General features: G+C 59.5%; 3 protein-coding genes across 8 annotated transcripts; 2 read left to right on the top strand and 1 right to left on the bottom strand.

The window, feature by feature from the left end:
• Positions 1–1,057: 1,057 nt before the first annotated feature.
• CIMAP1A (ciliary microtubule associated protein 1A) lies at positions 1,058–3,815 on the top strand. Of its 2 annotated transcripts, XM_068978773.1 has the most exons (6): positions 1,058–1,166; positions 1,346–1,546; positions 2,023–2,124; positions 2,301–2,422; positions 3,203–3,343; positions 3,726–3,815. In XM_068978773.1, exons 1-6 carry the CDS (start codon positions 1,058–1,060, stop codon positions 3,813–3,815), a joined length of 765 nt encoding a protein of 254 aa, XP_068834874.1. The 2 variants fall into 2 exon arrangements, with proteins under 2 accessions (XP_068834874.1, XP_068834875.1); XM_068978774.1 differs by lacking the exon at positions 3,203–3,343.
• Positions 3,816–5,167: 1,352 nt separating this feature from the next.
• Positions 5,168–9,453, bottom strand: BET1L (Bet1 golgi vesicular membrane trafficking protein like). The gene is made up of 4 exons (XM_068977637.1): positions 9,358–9,453; positions 8,102–8,193; positions 7,832–7,888; positions 5,168–7,702 (listed from the first exon to the last, which is right to left on the bottom strand). The coding sequence occupies exons 1-4, from the start codon at positions 9,374–9,376 to the stop codon at positions 7,535–7,537; spliced, it is 336 nt and encodes a 111-aa protein (XP_068833738.1). The 5' UTR covers positions 9,377–9,453; the 3' UTR covers positions 5,168–7,534.
• Positions 9,454–11,152: 1,699 nt separating this feature from the next.
• RIC8A (RIC8 guanine nucleotide exchange factor A) lies at positions 11,153–16,408 on the top strand. 5 transcript variants are annotated; one of them, XR_011145180.1, is made up of 10 exons: positions 11,153–11,277; positions 11,571–11,618; positions 11,704–12,294; positions 12,773–12,864; positions 13,338–13,488; positions 14,361–14,456; positions 14,542–14,686; positions 14,760–14,904; positions 15,302–15,599; positions 15,835–15,950. XR_011145180.1 is itself a non-coding variant. In XM_068977798.1 (10 exons), the coding sequence occupies exons 1-10, from the start codon at positions 11,194–11,196 to the stop codon at positions 15,953–15,955; spliced, it is 1,611 nt and encodes a 536-aa protein (XP_068833899.1). In that variant the 5' UTR covers positions 11,153–11,193; the 3' UTR covers positions 15,956–16,408. The 5 variants fall into 5 exon arrangements, 4 of the variants coding, with proteins under 4 accessions (XP_068833899.1, XP_068833898.1, XP_068833900.1 ...); XM_068977798.1 differs by having other exon boundaries at positions 14,524–14,686; positions 15,302–15,421; positions 15,835–16,408; XM_068977797.1 differs by having other exon boundaries at positions 15,302–15,421; positions 15,835–16,408.
• The last annotated feature ends 359 nt before the right edge of the window (positions 16,409–16,767 follow it).

Below are 16,767 nucleotides of genomic sequence, written 5' to 3' on the forward strand. Positions count from 1 at the left end.
AGCTGGAGCCCCAGGAGGATTCTGCTAGTGAGGACGCTCAAGGCCCAACGGTGGGCGCAGCCCGCATGGTGGGGGGCAAGCAGTGTCAGAGGAAGGCCCCTCAGCAGCTCCCCACGCCAACACCTGCCCCCAAACCAGGGCAGGCCTGCCCTTTCCTGGGTCCTTGGACCCCCAACAGCCTTCTTGTGCCTCAGTTTCCCCAGCTCAGCAGTCTCAACTGGGGACAGGATCGAGCAGGTTCAGCTCTGCCCCTAACAACCTTTCTCCTTGCCTCGCTGTGCTGGCCCCGGCCCTCGCAGTCCCCTGCCTGTCCTCTGCGCTCTACCCTGAACCCTGCAAAGAGGAGCAAAGCAGAGTCTTGGTCCTGAGCCAGGCACGGTGTGGGTGGAGGTCCCGCGGGCTGAGGCCATTGTCTCCATCACATAGACAGTGATCTAGAATCCACCGTCGCACAGAGCCACATTCTAGAGCTCAGAGGCAGGGACACCTCCCCAATTCTTGATGCCCCCAGGGGGAGAGAGGAAGCCTCCCTCTCCACGCTCCTTTCCTGGAACACCCTGGCACCAAGGCTGGTGCGACAGGACCGCCTCTGAGAAGGCTCAGTCCACTGGTCGCTCTGAGTGCTGCTCCCAGACCAAAGAGGTGAGGGCCCCTCCAGAGCGGCCCCTCCCGACCCCAGGGCAAGCCTCATGCGAGAAGTTCCCCATCTTTGCCCACTGCTCCTTACCCAGCCACACTCAGGGTCCTCTGGGCAGGAGGAGCCTGCCCAGACCCCCTCAGAGCCGCTGTGGGCAGGTCCCCGAGCGCTAAGACAGCTTCATGGGCTTGTCTGTGAGGCTCTGATGCTCCTCCTCTTGGGGGTGGGTGCAGGAGAGCCAACCCACTGCTCTAAGCAGAGGCCCCGAGTGATCCTTGGTCTGGGCCCCAAGGCGAGACCCCACTGAGGAGGCACAGTGCCTGCACTTCTGCCCGCCAGTGCGGGCAGAGGCAGTGACGGAGTGGAGGGCCCAGGCCCTCCAGCACTCGGTCACCCTCCCATCCGTGGACAGAACCAGTCATGGCGGAGGAGGTATGGGTGGGCTCCTGGAGGCCCCATCGTCCCCGGGGGCCCATCATGGCCCTCTACAGCGGCCCTGGACCCAAGTACCTGGCTCCGCCCACCACGGGTAAGCCCCTGGGAGTCTGGGAGGGCGGAGCAGGGGAGCAGAAGCCAGGTCTGGGGTGGGCCTGCGGCGGGCCTGGGCTCCTCTCTCGCTCCTAGCCCATCAGCTCCTCTAGGGTCAGTGGGGGGCTGGGGGGAAGCGCAGGGTCTGGTACCAGGCCGCTCAGAATCCCTGCCCCACAGGCTTTGTGAAGCACACGCCCACCAAGCTGCGTGCACCAGCCTACAGCTTCCGTGGGGCTCCCATGCTTCTGGCAGAGAACTGCTCCCCAGGGCCCCGCTACAGCGTGAACCCCAAGATACTGAGGACTGGCAAGGACCTCGGCCCCACCTACTCCATCCTGGGGCGCTACCACACAAAGACCACACTGACCCCCGGCCCTGGTGAGGGCCCCCGGCCCTGGTGAGGGCCCCTGGCTCAGCCCCAGCCCTGCCCAAGCCTGCTGGTGGCCTCTGCAAACCTAGAGGCATGAGCACGTGAGGGGTGCAGCCGTCCTCACCCTCCCAACCCACCTTCTCCTCACAACAGGGCAACGTCAGGCCTAGTGGGGAGCTGGGACCCAGTGCAGCCTCTGAGACTCTGGCGCCCAACTCTGATTGAGGGCCTTCCTTGTCTGATTGAGTCACCACCCCAGGCTCACATCAGACTCGCTCTCCAGGCCCCTCTCTAACTCCTGCAACCAGAGTTTTCAGACCGGACACCCCTTGCAAAACTACGGTTGCCTCTCACTGGGGCCCAGAGGCCCCATACCTGCCACGTTGGGGGTCCTCCTGGAGTTGACCAGCGCCAGGCATCGGTTTTGATCTGTAGGATCATCCTTACCCTCCAGCAACCACATTTTCCCCCCACCCCATCCCAGGCGACTACTTTCCAGAGAAATCTACCAAGCACGTGTTCGACTCGGCGCCCAGCCACTCCATTTCTGCCCGAACCAAGACCTTCCGAGTGGACAGCACCCCAGGTCCGCAGCAGCCTCGGTGGCCCATGGCTGACTGGGTTGGGGGCCCTGGTAGGGTGGGTGGGGGGCGCCACCCTGACGGCTGGTCTCGTGGAGCCGGAAAGCCCAGGGAAGAAGCCAGTGGAGACTCGGGCACAGGGCCCCGTCCAGCCTGAGACTCGACGCTGGTACATCTGCAGGCCCCGCAGCCTACATGCTGCCCATGGTGATGGGCCCCCACACCGTCGGCAAGGTCTCCCAGCCCTCTTTCTCCATCAAGGGCCGCAGCAAGCTGGGCAGCTTCAGCGACGACCTGCACAAGGCAAGGGGCACCTGGCTGGGGCACAGCACTGCTTACCCCCTAGAGAGATGGCCCATCTGGCCCCTTCCCCTAGAACCCAGGGCCTACCGGCCTGACCCCCATCCTCCCGAAACTCCGAAGCTCTTCCTCCTCTGGGAGCCTGCCGCCTATCTGGCCCCACCCTCACTGGGCTACATTCCAGAGGTGAGGAGGGGCAGATGGTGGACAAGGAGGAAAGAGGTTAAGACTTGGCCAGGAGGCTGACAGTGCTGAGCAGTGATGAAAGCAACGGGTGTGTGGGTGCTGCCTGAAAGGCGAGGAGAGTCTGAGACAGCGCAGCACGCAGGAAGAAGCTGAGCAGAGGCGAAAAATGAGCTGTGACGTATTTGGGGGAGGAGGGCTCTGGCTCCAGGAACAGCCAGCACAAGGGCCCTGAGCTGCTTGGGTGCCTGGCATCACGGCACTGCCGATCTCACCAGCCCAGCCCGTGGCCCTTGAGTCCCCGGTTGGGAAGGGGCCTCTCTCACACACACTCATGGCAGGGAAAGCCTGGGACTGGCACAGACTGGGGTGTCACTGCCATGGTGAGGCTGAAGAGAGGGTGACGTCCACACGGAGACGGGCCCACAGCACTGGACCGTCGCCCCACGGTATGGCCATCGTTTGCAGCCAGAGGAGGCCCCAGACACACACACACACAGTGACTCGGGGCCTGAAACCCAGTGTCTGATGCCAGCCCCTGCCCTCGGAGGCCCCACACTCGGGCAGGCCGAGACTGTCTGAGCCTCTTTCACCTTGCAGACCCCAGGTCCCGCGGCCTACCACCAGACTGACGTGCAGGTGACTAAGTTCAAGGCTCCACAGTATACCATGGCTGCCCGGGTGGAGCCTCCAGGGGACAAGACCCTAAAGCCAGGACCAGGAGCCCACAGCCCCGAGAAGGTCTGGCAAGAGCACGGCCCAGACGGGTGGGGTGGGAGCAGGTAGGGGTGGCATGGCCCAGAGGGTGGTGCGGGGAAGGGCCTGCAAGCCGGCAAGGGCCATGGAGGCCGGGCACCCTGAGGGCTCGCGCAGGCAGCAGCAGCCTTCTCCCCCGCTGGCGGCTTTGGTTCCCAGACCCCCAGACACAGGACGGCGAGCGCTGCCGAGCACGCACCACACCCAGGCTCTGCAGTCACGCCTGGCAGAGTGGACTTCCTGCTGGTCACCTTGGCCCAGGGTTTCGGGGGTGCAGCAAAACCACTGTCAGCAGCCCCAGCCAGTGAGGGCAGAGCCTGCGGGGTGGGGCAGCGGTGCTGGCTCCTTACAGCCTCTCCTCTCCCAGGTGACGATGACCAGGCCCTGCGCCCCTGCTGTCTCCTTCGGCATCAAACACTCTGACTACATGACGCCCCTGGTCGTGGATGCGGACTAGCCCCGGCCCCACCCCCACGCTGGAAGCCTCTGCACATCGCCCCACTAAGAGATGCCCCGAGCTGAGGGCTGTGGGCGCCTCCTCCTCCAGCTGGGCTGCAGCCGGCCCGGCCCTGGAGGGCAGAGCACGCTCGTTTAGCCAATTGCAATCAGTTATTTTTTCTATGCGTTCCCATTTGCTAACCTTGTTTCTTGCTGTGCCCAGATATATAATAAAATCATGGATTCTACTAGCAATGGTCTCTCTTGGGGGAGGATCCAGCTTTTCCAGAAAGAGGCCCCCATAGGCGATCACGCCATCCCATGTCGAGTTCCAGGGCCCAGGGTCTGAGCCGAGAGGAGGGCTCGTTCTGCCTCCATCCCTGCCCTCCACGCTCTGTCGTATCCTCCAGACGGTCTCTCCAGGAGGTTTCTCCCTGTGAGACTGACTCTTCCCTGCTGAGACATGGAGTCTGTGCCCCTCCCCTGGATTCTAGAATAGAGCCTGTGGCCATCCTGAATAATCATGCTGCTGTTATTGACTTCTGAAGCCAGGCCACACAACATACAAAGGGTTTCTGCCTGGACAACCCCCTTCTTTGCTCATCCTCCCATCAGCCACCACATTGTGAGCAAGCTCAACACACAGCAAGGCAGTGAAGGCAGGTGGGCCCTCAGCTCACATTTTGCAACCACCTGCAGATTTGTGTTGAGCCTGCAGGGGGTGGTAGTGCCAGCCTGTCTCCAAAAGGCTGTAACTAACATCCTAGAGCAGAGAGAACCATCTCTGTCTCAAACACAAGTAGTCCCCATGAGACATAGTCCCCTGCGACGACACCTGAAGGTGATCTGTTATGCATCAAGCCCAGGAGCACAGCAGGGTGTGGACAGGGAAGGGGTGTCTGAGCTGGGATGAAGAGAGGTGTTTCTAGAGGGCACCCTGGAGTCCAGGGCCAGCCTTGAGGAATGATTCTGGTCTTCACCCCAGCCCTGAGCAGGCAGCCCTGTCGCGCCTGTGCCGGCAGCTGCACAAAGGACATGACCACTGCTGACCCTCGCTGAGCGGTGCCCGTGTCAGGCCACTTGTTCTAAGTACTCACGTATATTCCCCCAATCCTGGCGCAGTAATGCTATCATCTTTCCATATGAGTCACAGGAACCTGGGCAAACAAAGGTCCAGGAGCAGGAACTGTCAAGCCCACATCTGCTTGCCCAGGGGGATGTGTGAGCAGCAGAGTCAAGACCACCAGTGCCCGTGGCCAGCTTGTAGATCACGGTCAGTTCCAGACAAACCTTTCTGAAGCCCCCACAGAAATGGAAACACCAAAGGCCATGTTTACTTTGATGCTGTTTATTTCGAGTTTTTCTTGCTAAATGCCTTGTCTTTGACTTAAGGGATAGAGCCTGGCTGTCTGTCCACACGTGACCCCAAAGGTCCTCAAGTCCTTCTCTGCTTTATAGTCTCGGGCTCAACGTCAGCAAACCCCACTCACCCACAGGACTAGGCGCTCAGTGTACAGGGCTGAGGAGAAGGGTGAAGGCCCCACAGGAAACCCTCCTGACACAGCACAGCAGAGCTCCATGCCCACTTCAGCTGTTCATCTAACACAATGAGAAACAAACACCCAGACCCCGAATAGCTGGGAAGGCTACAGAGTCACAGAGATGGAGAAGCAGGGAGGCACAGACGGCAACCTGAGGCAAACCACACAGCAGAGATGGCGAAGTCCTCCTCAGAGAAGGGACTTCACCGACAGCCCAGTCGGTAGAGACCCTGGCTGCAGTGCAGGAGAGCTGGGTTTGTTCCCTGGGATGGAAAGACTCCCTGGAGAAGGGAAAGGCTACCCACTCCAGTATTCTTGTTTGGAGAATTCCATGAACTACAGTCCATGGGGTCAGAAACAGTCGGACACGACTGAGCAACTTTCACTTTCCTCAGAAAAGACCACCCTGAAACACGAACTCCAAATTCCTGGTCTGCTTTGGAGCGGGGCAGTTGAGGAGGGCTGCCCTGGCTGAGCCACTTTCTCAGGAAGCAAGGTTAGCAGGCCCAGAAAAGGCAGGGGCCACGGAGTTCAGGTCTGGGGGTATCTGCTGTGCCTGCAGTGAGCAGATGGAGACACTCTATGGGTAGCAGCTTTGAGCCTGGTGACCAGTGGACAAGTCCCTGTGACTAGGTTCACTGTGAGAGGGCAGAGGGCGAAGTCAAAGCCGTGGTACACAGAAGAATGGGGGTCAAGGCACGGCCACAGGGTCCTGTGGAGGGAGGTCAATGAGGACAGAGAAACACCCAAGCCCCAGGGACACAGAGGCAAGCGAGCCAACCTTACTGTGTGAGAAGCACGCACTGGAGGGATGCTGACCGCCAGGCAGAGCACTCAGGAGGCCAAGGGCCCAGCCAAGTGCAGTAGAGAGAAAAGGGCTCCATGGCAAGCGTCTGAGGAGAGGCCAGGCCTGCTGGGCAGGGAACCAGGGAGAGGAAGGGGAGCGGCAGGGCCAGAAGGCGAGGTCCGCACGGGCAGAGAGAGCAAGGTGGCGAGAGGAGCTGATACCCCACACGCGGCGCGAGTGTGCGGGCAGCTGGACGGTCAGGGTAAGGAGCGTAACCAAGAAGAGGGGAACAGGAACCAGGAAAGACACAGAGCCAACGACTTCTGACAAGTGCTTTTTATGGGAAGTCAAGGACACCGGGGACTCACAGGGAGGTACAAAGAAGCCACTGGTTTGGCTGGGCCTGTTAGTTCAGTCCATAGGAGCAGGGGACTGACCAAGTGGACACTGAGGGCCCAGGGAGAGGTGGGCAGACATTGCAGGGTTAGGGTTAGCTTAGTGGAAACTGCCCACAAACCCTCAAAAAGTGACCTACAGTTCCTAAGAAAAGTCATTATCCAGAAACCTCCCGCGTACACCGACAAAAGCCCCGCCTCACACCGGGCCTGACTCTGAAGCGTCAGATGGACATGTCTCTAGAGGTCTAGTCTCCTGGAAGCAGGTCTCTGGTGCTGGGCAGATCCTGAATCCCATGAAAACATTAGCTTCTGCTCCTGGATACATGGCTGGGAAATTGCCAGGATCTGGACCCCAAGTCTTCAGCCAACGCGGCAGTTCCTTCCTCCATCCACATCCCCCTGCCCATCCCTGGGGGTCTGGTTTCAGTTGTGGGATTGGAGGGCAGGAAGAGGCCACTCAGCAGGACCTTTGAATCTCTCTGGGTCATGGATGACCAGCAGCCCTGGCCAGAGAAACTGCAATCTCCGGGCTGAGGACACTCAGTTGGAGGTGACAGCAGTGATTTGAGCTTCACAGCCACACCCCCTTCCTGTGTCAGCTCCAGGCAGCTCAAACATCAGACACAGCCTCATCCAGACCAAGACAGCGCAGAGAAGCCTTGAGACGCTCAGAACCTCGAGGGCCGAGGGAAGGACTGCTGCTCACAGGCGACCGTGTCCAGGATTCCCAGATGCTCTGCTTGGACCCAACACTGCTGGGGCTGCTAGAGCTCAAGGTGGCAGAGGGAGCTGGGCCTAGGCTACCCCACACGGATAGGGCCCTTGCACACACAGAACCAGCTAACAAGAGCTCACTGGGTTAGAGGCTCCCAACCACGCAGAAAAAACATTCCTAAGCCATGATCCTCATTTCAAAGGAGTATTTTGAAAACAAGTTCTCTGGAGCCCAAAACACCAGACAGAGGAAGATCCTGGTTGCCCCAGGCACCCACAGAAGCCAGCTCCCATTGGCTCACGTCCTTGCCCTCGACAGGAGGTAGGAGAGGATGAAGAAGGCCACAATCAGGCCCACAGCCATACCACAAAGAAGCTTCCGGTTGTCTCGCCCAGATCGCGCCATTGTGGAAAACCGCTTCACACTCCCTGTGAGTAGACCCGTCATACTTGTGAAATCTGAGTCCTGAGGGAGAAATTTCAACATTGTCACAAAGGGACAGTGACTCCACAACACACACACACAGATGGGGGCTGCAAAGCAGGTGGTGGGGAGCTGAGCTGACCGTGACACTTGCAAACCGCAGGCCCTTACCATGCCGTCCAGGTACCGGTTCTGGTCCTCCGCATCCCTATCGATGTCCAGAGCCAGCTGGTCAGGACACAGAGGGGGCAGGGTCAGACCCGGACAAACAAGATCAACAGAAGTCAGAAGGTCCAAATGCCACCTGGGCCTCACACAGATGAGTATGCCACGGGTGGGACAAGGAGAACGGAACTACCTGAAACCCATCCAGGTCTTTACTGCCCGCTGACCCCCCCTCCAGATGCCAGGTGGAGCCAAAAGGAGAGGACCACCACTGACCGATTTGAGCCTGGTGACCTTGGAGGCCAAGCTGTCAGCCATCCGCTTGTTTTCTCGGTCTAGAATCTCCTCCACAGCACCAGGGCTCTGAGCTGTGAGGAGAGAGAGAGGCTGAAAGCATGACTCCGCTCATGAACATCCCCGTGACCCCTATACCTCGGCCCTTTGTGGCCTCCGGCCTCCAATCCCATCTGGCCCAGTCAGGCATCTAAGGGGACCGGGCCTCTGTGTGTCTGCTGAGCAGGCCCCACCCTCACCCAGGAGCCAACTTCACACATGAGGCGGACTGTATAAACAACAGTGTGTGTGAGCACAGGTCCTGTGCATGTACCCAGGCTGGGATGGGTGGGCGGGCACCTCCAAAGGGCTCAGTTCAACCAGTACTTTCAGACATTCTGTGACAGAACTTGTACCATCCCTCCGCAGGTGTCACTAGCAAGGTACACAGAACCTGTTCTCAAAATAAACCCCAATGAGCTCTGGTAAGACTTCCAGGGCTTGAGACTGATCCCACACAGGGTCTTGTGTGTCACCCAGAGCCTGGTACCCGCTGAGAACTGGCCCGAGACAGGCGCTGGACCTGGTGATTCAGAATTACCATCCTATCAGGCTGGTGAGAACTGTTTCCCACAAAGTTCAGAGTGCATATTTGCCTCGAGCCAGATGCCTCAAGGAGACTCGTCAAAAACGGGCACAGTCTAGGAACCATGGATATTTACAAACCCCAAAATAAGAGGTGTAAAGGTCCTACCAACCGATTGTACCCTTAATTCCTGAAAAGTCACAACAGCCCAGCGAAACAAGCATCAGCATCCCACTTCGCAGGTGAAAAGAGACTCCCAGAAGGCAAGTGGGGTACTAGGCATGCTTGGGCCCTCCTATCACGCGCAGCTCTCACTCCGAGGGGGTCTAGCCTCCGGGACCCGTCAACCAGGAGACCCGGCCGAGGTCCCGTGCAGAGTCATCTCCCAGGGACGAAACGGGTGGGGACTGCGGGCATCCGGACCCCGCAGTTTCACGCAGCAGCTGGGCAGGAGCGCCCAAAGGGACCCAGCGACTCATCCACAGCGCGGCGGGCTGCACCCTGGCCGCCCTGCCCAAACTACGCCCGCCCGCAGTGCCTTCCCAACAACGCCACCTAGTGCCGCGGAGAAAGGCGAAGGCGGTTCCTAAGAGCAGCGGAGTCGGCCCCTGCGAGCCCCGTAGCCGGCCCCTGCGAGCCCCGTAGCCATCCGCCTCCGCCCTTCCGCGCTCACCCCGAGCCCAGTCCGCCATCGCGTCCAGCTCCGACCCCAGGGTCCGTCACCGCTCGATTACAGCCTCCTCGGACGTGGCGCAGTCGCCGGAAGGGGCTTCCGGCCCCACCCCTTCCGCCTCAGGCCCCCCACTTCCGGCCGCGATCTGGCAGACAGACTCGGCGGTGGGAACGGGAAGGATCTGACGTTTCTTCCGTCGTTTGACTTGGGGATGGGGCTGGCGTTTGCTCTCGGGACTCCTGGATGATTTGTGGTTTTAGAGGCCACTATGGTGCCCACAGACACTCCAGCAGCCATTCCCGCCTAAGGCGGTGTCGGGGTCCTAACTGGGAAGAACACACGGGCCTTTCCCGGGCCAAAGAGGCTCCTCGCCGCGACCCCGCCGGGGTTGAGGCCCGGAGCGAACTCGGTGGGAAGCCCGGTTCCAGTTACTGCCGGCAGGACAAACGAGATCAGTGCCTGGAACGAGCGAGCGGTGCAGAAGTCGCAGGAGTGAAGCCCTCTGAAGAAAACAAGGAACCAGGAAGAGGGGTGGGAGCGTGAGGGGAGTGGGTACGGGAGGAGCCAGCGCTTTTTGACCTTGCACGCGGTGCTGACAAGGGGCCTGACAAAGTAGATGCTTAACAAAGCCTTCTTGCCCGGTGGATGGATTATATTTATAAGTTACCCACCCACCGTAATGGAGCAATTGCTGTGTCATGTACTCGACAATCCACTGAAATGGAAACTTTTATCGTCTCCGCTTTTCAAAAAAGGAAACAGCCCAAGCAGACGAGCAGGTGTGCCTGCTTACACAGCAAGGAAGTCACCGCACACAGTCAGACTTTGTCTTCATCCTGACCTCCCCCCCCACCCCCGTCTCTCTTTTCTCTCAGCTCCAACAGTGATGTTTCTCTCTCCCACCACGGCCATTCCCACCCTCGCACTGGCCACTCCTGCCTTGCAGAACCTTCCTTCGGAGCCTTTCCTGGCTCACTCCCTAGGCTCCGGTCTCAGCAAAAACTGACTGGCACTTCTTCAGATCTCCTTGCAGCCCATCAAGCCCCTTTTTTTATTCAATCACAGCACTATAGCTGCCTAACGTCGTCTTGTTTGCCCGTTTTAGTCTTCACATCCGGCACATAAGCGCCAAGAAGGCAGGGACCTGTGGGTTCTATTCACCCGCATCCCGGCTCCTCGTGTGCAAGTAGGCACTCAAACATCTGTTTAGAAACCAAGTGGTCCGGAGGTTGTAAACTCCTTTCCACCTCGACTTTTCCCTGGACGTTTCATTCGTTCTGTGCATCAAGAGCGGTGTTGGTGTGCATGTGATGGAGGGGTGCGGGGCTGCGGCCCTCTCCTGTCAGGAATCCTAGCCCAAGGAGTGAGGCTCACTGCTCGGTTCAGGGCGATTCCGGCCCATAGGTCGGACGATCACCGATCCGGAGTTTAAGGCCAAAGCTGACTCGGCAGCAAAGCCTTCAAGTTCTATCCAGCTGTTCCAGGCCTCGCCCCTTTAAGGCGCCACACACACCACACAGCTCTGCGCCCGCCGGGTCCCGGCTTCCCCGACGCGCAGCCCAGGCCACACCCTGTGGCGCAGCGCACGCCCCGTCCCGGCCTCCCGCGCGCGCAGCCCAGGCCCCGCCCCTTTAAGGCTCCGCGCAACCCAGAGAGCTCGGCGCCCGCCCCGTCCCGGCCTCCCCTGCGCGCAACCCAGGCCCCGCCCCGCGGCGCCGCGCACGCCCCGTCCCGGCCTCCCCCGCGCGCCGAGCCTGGGCGGGGCGGGCAGACGCTTGCCCGGAATCGCGAAGCCGGGAGCCTCCGGCCTTCCTGGCATCGGGTCCTGAAGGTGCCATGGAGCCCCGTGCAGTTGCGGATGCCTTGGAGACGGGGGAGGAGGACGTGGTTATGGAAGCTTTGCGCGCGTACAACCGGGAGGTGAGCGGGAGTTGTAGACTTGGGACGTGCAGAGAGGAGGTGGGGCCGGGTGGGGCCCGCGCTCGTAGCCGGCAGGAGGGGCGGCGAGAGCGGTGAGCGTGGCAAGGGGCTGAGGGTGGAAGGGAGAGCGATGGGGAGGAGCACCGACTCTCTGAGGAGTTGCGAGGGTGCTGGTGTGTGGGGCTGGGGCGCCATTTCTTCATAGAGGTGCCTTCGGCCTCAGGCCCCCATCCGCGGAACCCGGGTTCTGACGCGGTAGGCCTGTGCCTTCTAGCCTCTGGGTTTCTTTGCAGAACTCCCAGAGTTTCACGTTTGATGATGCGCAACAGGAGGATAGGAAGGTGGGTGCTCACCGGAGGTAGAGGGGCATGATTGGGTGGCCCAGGTAGAAGGACCTGGTGGAACGGCTCTTCTCCCTGCCCGCAGAGGCTGGCGAAGCTGCTTGTCTCGGTCCTGGAGCAGGGCCTGCCACCCTCCCGCCGCGTTATCTGGCTGCAGAGCATCCGCATCTTGTCCAGGGACCGCAGCTGCCTGGACTCCTTCACCAGTCGCCGGAGCCTGCAGGCTCTTGCCTGCTATGCTGGCATCTCCGCCTCCCAAGGGTCGGTCCCTGAGCCGCTGAACGTGGATGTCGTACTCGAGTCCCTTAAGTGCCTGTGCAACCTCGTGTTAAGCAGCCCCGGGGCACAGGTCCTGGCGGCAGAGGCGGGGCTAGTGGTGAGGCTCGCAGAGCGCGTCGGACTGCACAGCCGGAGCAGCTTCCCGCACGACGTCCAGTTCTTTGACTTGCGTCTTCTGTTCTTGCTAACTGCACTCCGCACCGACGTGCGCCAGCAGCTGTTTCAGGAGCTGCAGGGAGTGCGCCTGCTGACCAGGGCGCTGGAGCTGACGTTGGGAATGACTGAGGGCGAGAGGCACCCTGAGCTCCTGCCTCCCCAGGAGACTGAGCGAGCCATGGAGATCCTCAAAGTGCTCTTCAACATCACCTTCGACTCCATCAAGAGGGAGGTGGATGAGGTGAGGGCGGACCTCAACCTGTGGGTGGGGTTTAACAGCTTGGACATTTCCTGCACATGCTGCTTTGCTGGGTTCCTTCAAATTTCTGGATTAGGTGTGCTTAGCCAGTCGAGAGAAGCAGGGAACACCTATCTTGGACGGGTCTCACGGAAGTTTTCTGAGGGAGTTGGAGAGCATAACTGGCTCTTGCAGCCTGGCTGGAGGGCTGTGTGGTGTGCAGGGGAGGCTGTGAGATTCTTCATGGTGAGACTGAGTGGGGCTAAAGCACAGAGCAGCTGTGTGCCAAGGGGATCCATTGATTTTCTTAACCGAGAGTTCTCTTGAGGTCTCCTGGGAGAGGACAAGCACCAGGGTGTGCAGTAGAGAAGCGTAGCTGATGCGTGTGGTCTTGCAGGGGTGTCCAGAAAGTAGACTCTCAGTTGGCAGCAGTGGGGCCAGTGGGGCGCGCTCTCACAGGAACTCCTGTCTGTCTGGTCAGGAAGACACTGCTCTATACCGGCACTTGGGGACCCTTCTGCGGCACTGTGTGATGGTTGCTGCTGCTGGAGACCGCACAGAGGAGTTCCACGGGTGAGGGGGGTGCCTGGCATGCGGGGGGGGTGGGGAGGAATGGGGGTGGTTTGCTCACAGGTCTCTGTGGTGGTTCCCAGCCTTAGAGAGTCTTCATCCTTCTGGGTGAAACCAGACAAAAGTGTGTTTCTGGGGCGCTCTAGCACTTACGGTCTAGGATCGGAGGTGTGAGTCCAAGGCAGGACGGCGCCAGGGGGCCTTGGGTAGGGGCAGCGGGCGCTGTGGTATCAATAGGGTGGTGTGCTTTCTCATTTTCCTTCTTGGTGGCCTATGCCTCGGCCGGTTCTCAGTTTTAGCTGTGGTGCCTCAACCTAGATATGTGGTGGGTTGGGCATTTACAGGAAGTAGTACTCTTGGCTCCGGTACCTCGTTCTGCTGCTTGGGCCCCCAGACACTGGTTCATGGCATTTACGGCCCCAGCAGCTGGCAGCAGGGGTTTGTATTTACCAAGTGCCCCTTTCATCTGTCCCCAGCCACGCAGTGAACCTCCTGGGGAACTTGCCTGTCAAGTGTCTGGATGTTCTCCTCACCCTGGAGCCACACGAAGGTTCCTTGGAGTTCCTAGGAGTGAACATGGATGTGATTCGTGTCCTCCTCAGCTTCATGGAGAAGCGTCTTCATCAGGTGGGCAGGGGGACTGCTGTGGCTTTGGCCCAGGTTTTCCCAGCTACTGTGGTCACTGTGTTTTTGCTGTCCACGCTGGTGAGGGGAGATCAACTCCCCAGTGTGATTCAGGCAGCTCCTCCAACTTCATGGTCAAGCCAGACCTTCCTCCCTGAGAAGTCTGTGGGCTTCATCTCGAGGGCTGCTTGTGCACAGGGACAGTCTGAGTCCAGGGGCACAGAGAGGGATGAGGGGCAAAGTGCTTTCAGAATCTGGCAAAGGACTCATTTCTTAGACCTCTTTGTGAATCCTCTTGAGGAGTCCTGAGAAGCCCCCCACCCCTACCCCCTTGAAGTGCCACCACGCTCCCCATCCCTCTCTGTGCCCCTGGACTCAGAATGTCCTTGTGCACGAGCAGCCCTCGAGATGAGCGTCAGCTGTGCCATGGTTTCGCTCGGAGGACCCACAGGCCCTTGAGAGCCAGCGGCCCCCTGCTCCCTGCAGCTGCACCCTGGGACGCTGACCGGCCGGCACTCTGACCAGCTTTTCTGGGGGTTTGCCGGCGTCGTGCAGGCTGGAGCACGGCAGGCCTAAGATTCAGTGCTTTGGGAGCGGTCTTGTGTGCTGGTGGTTAATGACTTTAAACACGCTGTTTTCCACCCCTCATTTAAAGGTGGGGAAAGTACGTGGGGTTGCCCAAACATACAAATGGCCTTCTGAGTTAGGGTCTGTGCCTGTTCTTTTTGAAGCGCATACAGACACCCACGGCTCGCTCTTGGTCCCTCAGCTGGGGCCACTTCCCAAGTGCCTCCCACCAGGATCATCTGGGGCAGGTTCCTGGCCCCCGGCCTTGAGTAAGGGGGCCCAGTCCGGTGACCGAGGCTCCTCTGCAGACACACAGGCTGAAGGAGAGCGTGGCCCCTGTGCTGAGCGTGCTGACGGAGTGTGCCCGCATGCACCGCCCCGCCAGGAAGTTCCTGAAGGCCCAGGTATGGGGTAGACGGGCTGTGGCTGGGCCCTGGTTGGAGACCCTGGTCCTTCCAGGCCCAGGCTGAGAGACAGCTGCCTCCTCAGGTGCTGCCCCCGCTGCGGGACGTGAGGACCCGGCCTGAGGTGGGGGAGCTGTTGCGGAACAAACTCGTGCGCCTCATGACGCACCTGGACACTGACGTGAAGAGGGTGGCAGCCGAGTTCCTGTTTGTCCTGTGCTCCGAGAGCGGTGAGTGGGGGGCCTGCCCCTGCCTGCCCCTCCCCAGCTACGCTTCCACACTGACTTCTGCCCTGCCCTTCAGTGCCCCGGTTCATCAAGTACACGGGCTATGGAAATGCCGCCGGCCTCCTGGCTGCTAGGGGCCTCATGGCAGGGGGCCGGCCTGAGGGCCAGTACTCAGAGGACGAGGACACAGACACGGACGAGTACAAGGAAGCCAAGGCCAGGTGTGTGCTGAGACTCTTACTCAATGCCCCCATCCCTGTTACCACACCCATTTGAAGCTGCAGGGTGAATGGGATACGGGTGACCGATGGGTAAACCCTTACAGAATCAGGCCTCTGCTTTTAAGGGCGTATTCTGACACCAGGGTGTTCCATTGAGAACACAGGGTGAAGAGGTCTGAACAATGCGGGGGGTCAGGTGGTCCAGGCAGCAGGAGCTGTGACCTGCTGCTCCTGGAAGGAGGTCCTTCTGCAGCTCCTTTGCCTTCCCTGCACCCAAGAGAGTGAATTTCTTGCCCTTCCAAACCCAGGCAGGAAGATGGGAACTCCACCCACCCCACGCAGCCTTCCTGTCCTGGAGTCACTAATGCATTCCCCACACCTCTCTCTTGTGAAACAGCATAAACCCAGTGACTGGACGGGTCGAGGAAAAGCCTCCCAACCCCATGGAGGGCATGACAGAGGAGCAGAAGGAACACGAGGCCATGAAGCTGGTGAACATGTTTGACAAGCTTTCCAGGTGCGTGGCGTGGCACGGAGGGCCTGGGCCAGGACAGAGGAGGACCACCCATGCCCCATCATGCGAGCCGAGGAGGTGGGATCAGAGTGGGATGTAGGTTCTGGCAAGACTGCGTTACTGATGTTGGAAATCCTCTGTCTTGGAGAAAGTTCTCTAGCAAAAGAAGACTAGGACTGAGGTAAGTATTATGTTCATTTTTCAACTGATGAAAACTGAGGCCCAGAGACAGTAAGAAACTGCTTAAGTCTCAAAGTATAGGTAGCAGCGAGGATTTAGGCCTGACCAGGACAGTTCTCCTCCAGGGTTCCCCAGGCCACAGGAGCAGCTTGGGGGGGAGCAACACGCCACGGCAGGGGGACCCCTGCTCCGCCTGCCAGGCCCCCTTTCCCATCCCCACCACCTTCTTCCCACAGGCACAGGGTCATCCAGCCCATGGGGATGAGTCCCCGGGGCCAGCTCACATCCCTGCAGGACGCCATGTGCGAGACCATGGAGGGGCAGCTCTCCTCGGACCCTGACTCGGACCCTGACTGAGAACGGACGCTCTTCTGCTCCCCTTCAGAACCGGTGCTGCTTCCAGAGGCGTCCTTGGGGCCAGGACGTGGGGAAGCTACGCCCCTCCCTCCAGCTTGGAGGTCCCTTTCTCTTTACTTCCAGAGCTCTATTCATGATTTGCCTCTGGTCCATTTTTTTCTCTGCAGGACTGAGAGGCTCTTGTCCTGCTAGGACTCTGGGAACCCAGTCTTTGTTTCTGTAAATGAAGTGGTTTCTTTTGTGTGCCTGAGAGCAGGGTTTAACTGAATGCAAAGGTGTACATGCGTTTGGGAGGGTGGGACTGAGCGTGGGAACAGGCAGACAGCAGGAGCACAGCCGGCGTGCTGGCCCAGAGCTGGTGTTGAGCAAGTACCGCATTTCACAGGGCAGAGAACTTACTGGAACTTTATATGCTAATGCCAGAAACACACTTCTGATCTGCTGTGTTTGTCCCCACTGAGTGCAGAGCTGGTAGCCTCTTGTATTTTTTGTCCTGGCTCAGTGCCCAAGTTATCAGTGGCTCTGAGAATCTCAATCCTTCCTGTTGGCTTAGATCATTAAATATATGAAGGAAAATGTCTCTCCTGAAACCGTAAGTCTAGATTTCGGTTGTGTACCACAGAGCTTCATGAAAACGCCTTTTTGAAATAGAGTCCCAGGCGAGGATGTGTGCGTGCGCATGCGTGCGTGTGAATACGTGTGCAGAATAGAAAGGAAAGGCACGTTAAGTAGAAGCAGAATCACGTCTTTCTTAGAATGCAGCTCTTCTCCTGGATGACCACTCATGTATCAGGCCACCAGGTCTCCTGAGC

The sequence above is a fragment of the Capricornis sumatraensis genome, chromosome 8, assembly GCF_032405125.1.
Source record: "Capricornis sumatraensis isolate serow.1 chromosome 8, serow.2, whole genome shotgun sequence".
Classification (NCBI taxonomy): domain Eukaryota; kingdom Metazoa; phylum Chordata; class Mammalia; order Artiodactyla; family Bovidae; genus Capricornis; species Capricornis sumatraensis.

Coding starts and splice junctions, on each gene's coding strand:
- BET1L (XM_068977637.1), bottom strand. Junction 7,889..8,101: donor AGGTCACCAGGCTCAAATCG/GTCAGTGGTGGT, acceptor TGTCCTGACCAG/CTGGCTCTGGACATCGATAG. Junction 7,703..7,831: donor ACCGGTACCTGGACGGCATG/GTAAGGGCCTGC, acceptor TTTCTCCCTCAG/GACTCAGATTTCACAAGTAT.
- RIC8A (XM_068977798.1), top strand. CDS start 11,194: ATGGAGCCCCGTGCAGTTGCGGATGCCTTGGAGACGGGGGAGGAGGAC. Junction 11,278..11,570: donor TGCGCGCGTACAACCGGGAG/GTGAGCGGGAGT, acceptor GTTTCTTTGCAG/AACTCCCAGAGTTTCACGTT. Junction 13,489..14,360: donor TGGAGAAGCGTCTTCATCAG/GTGGGCAGGGGG, acceptor GCTCCTCTGCAG/ACACACAGGCTGAAGGAGAG.
- CIMAP1A (XM_068978773.1), top strand. CDS start 1,058: ATGGCGGAGGAGGTATGGGTGGGCTCCTGGAGGCCCCATCGTCCCCGG. Junction 1,167..1,345: donor CCTGGCTCCGCCCACCACGG/GTAAGCCCCTGG, acceptor CCTGCCCCACAG/GCTTTGTGAAGCACACGCCC. Junction 1,547..2,022: donor CACACTGACCCCCGGCCCTG/GTGAGGGCCCCC, acceptor ACCCCATCCCAG/GCGACTACTTTCCAGAGAAA.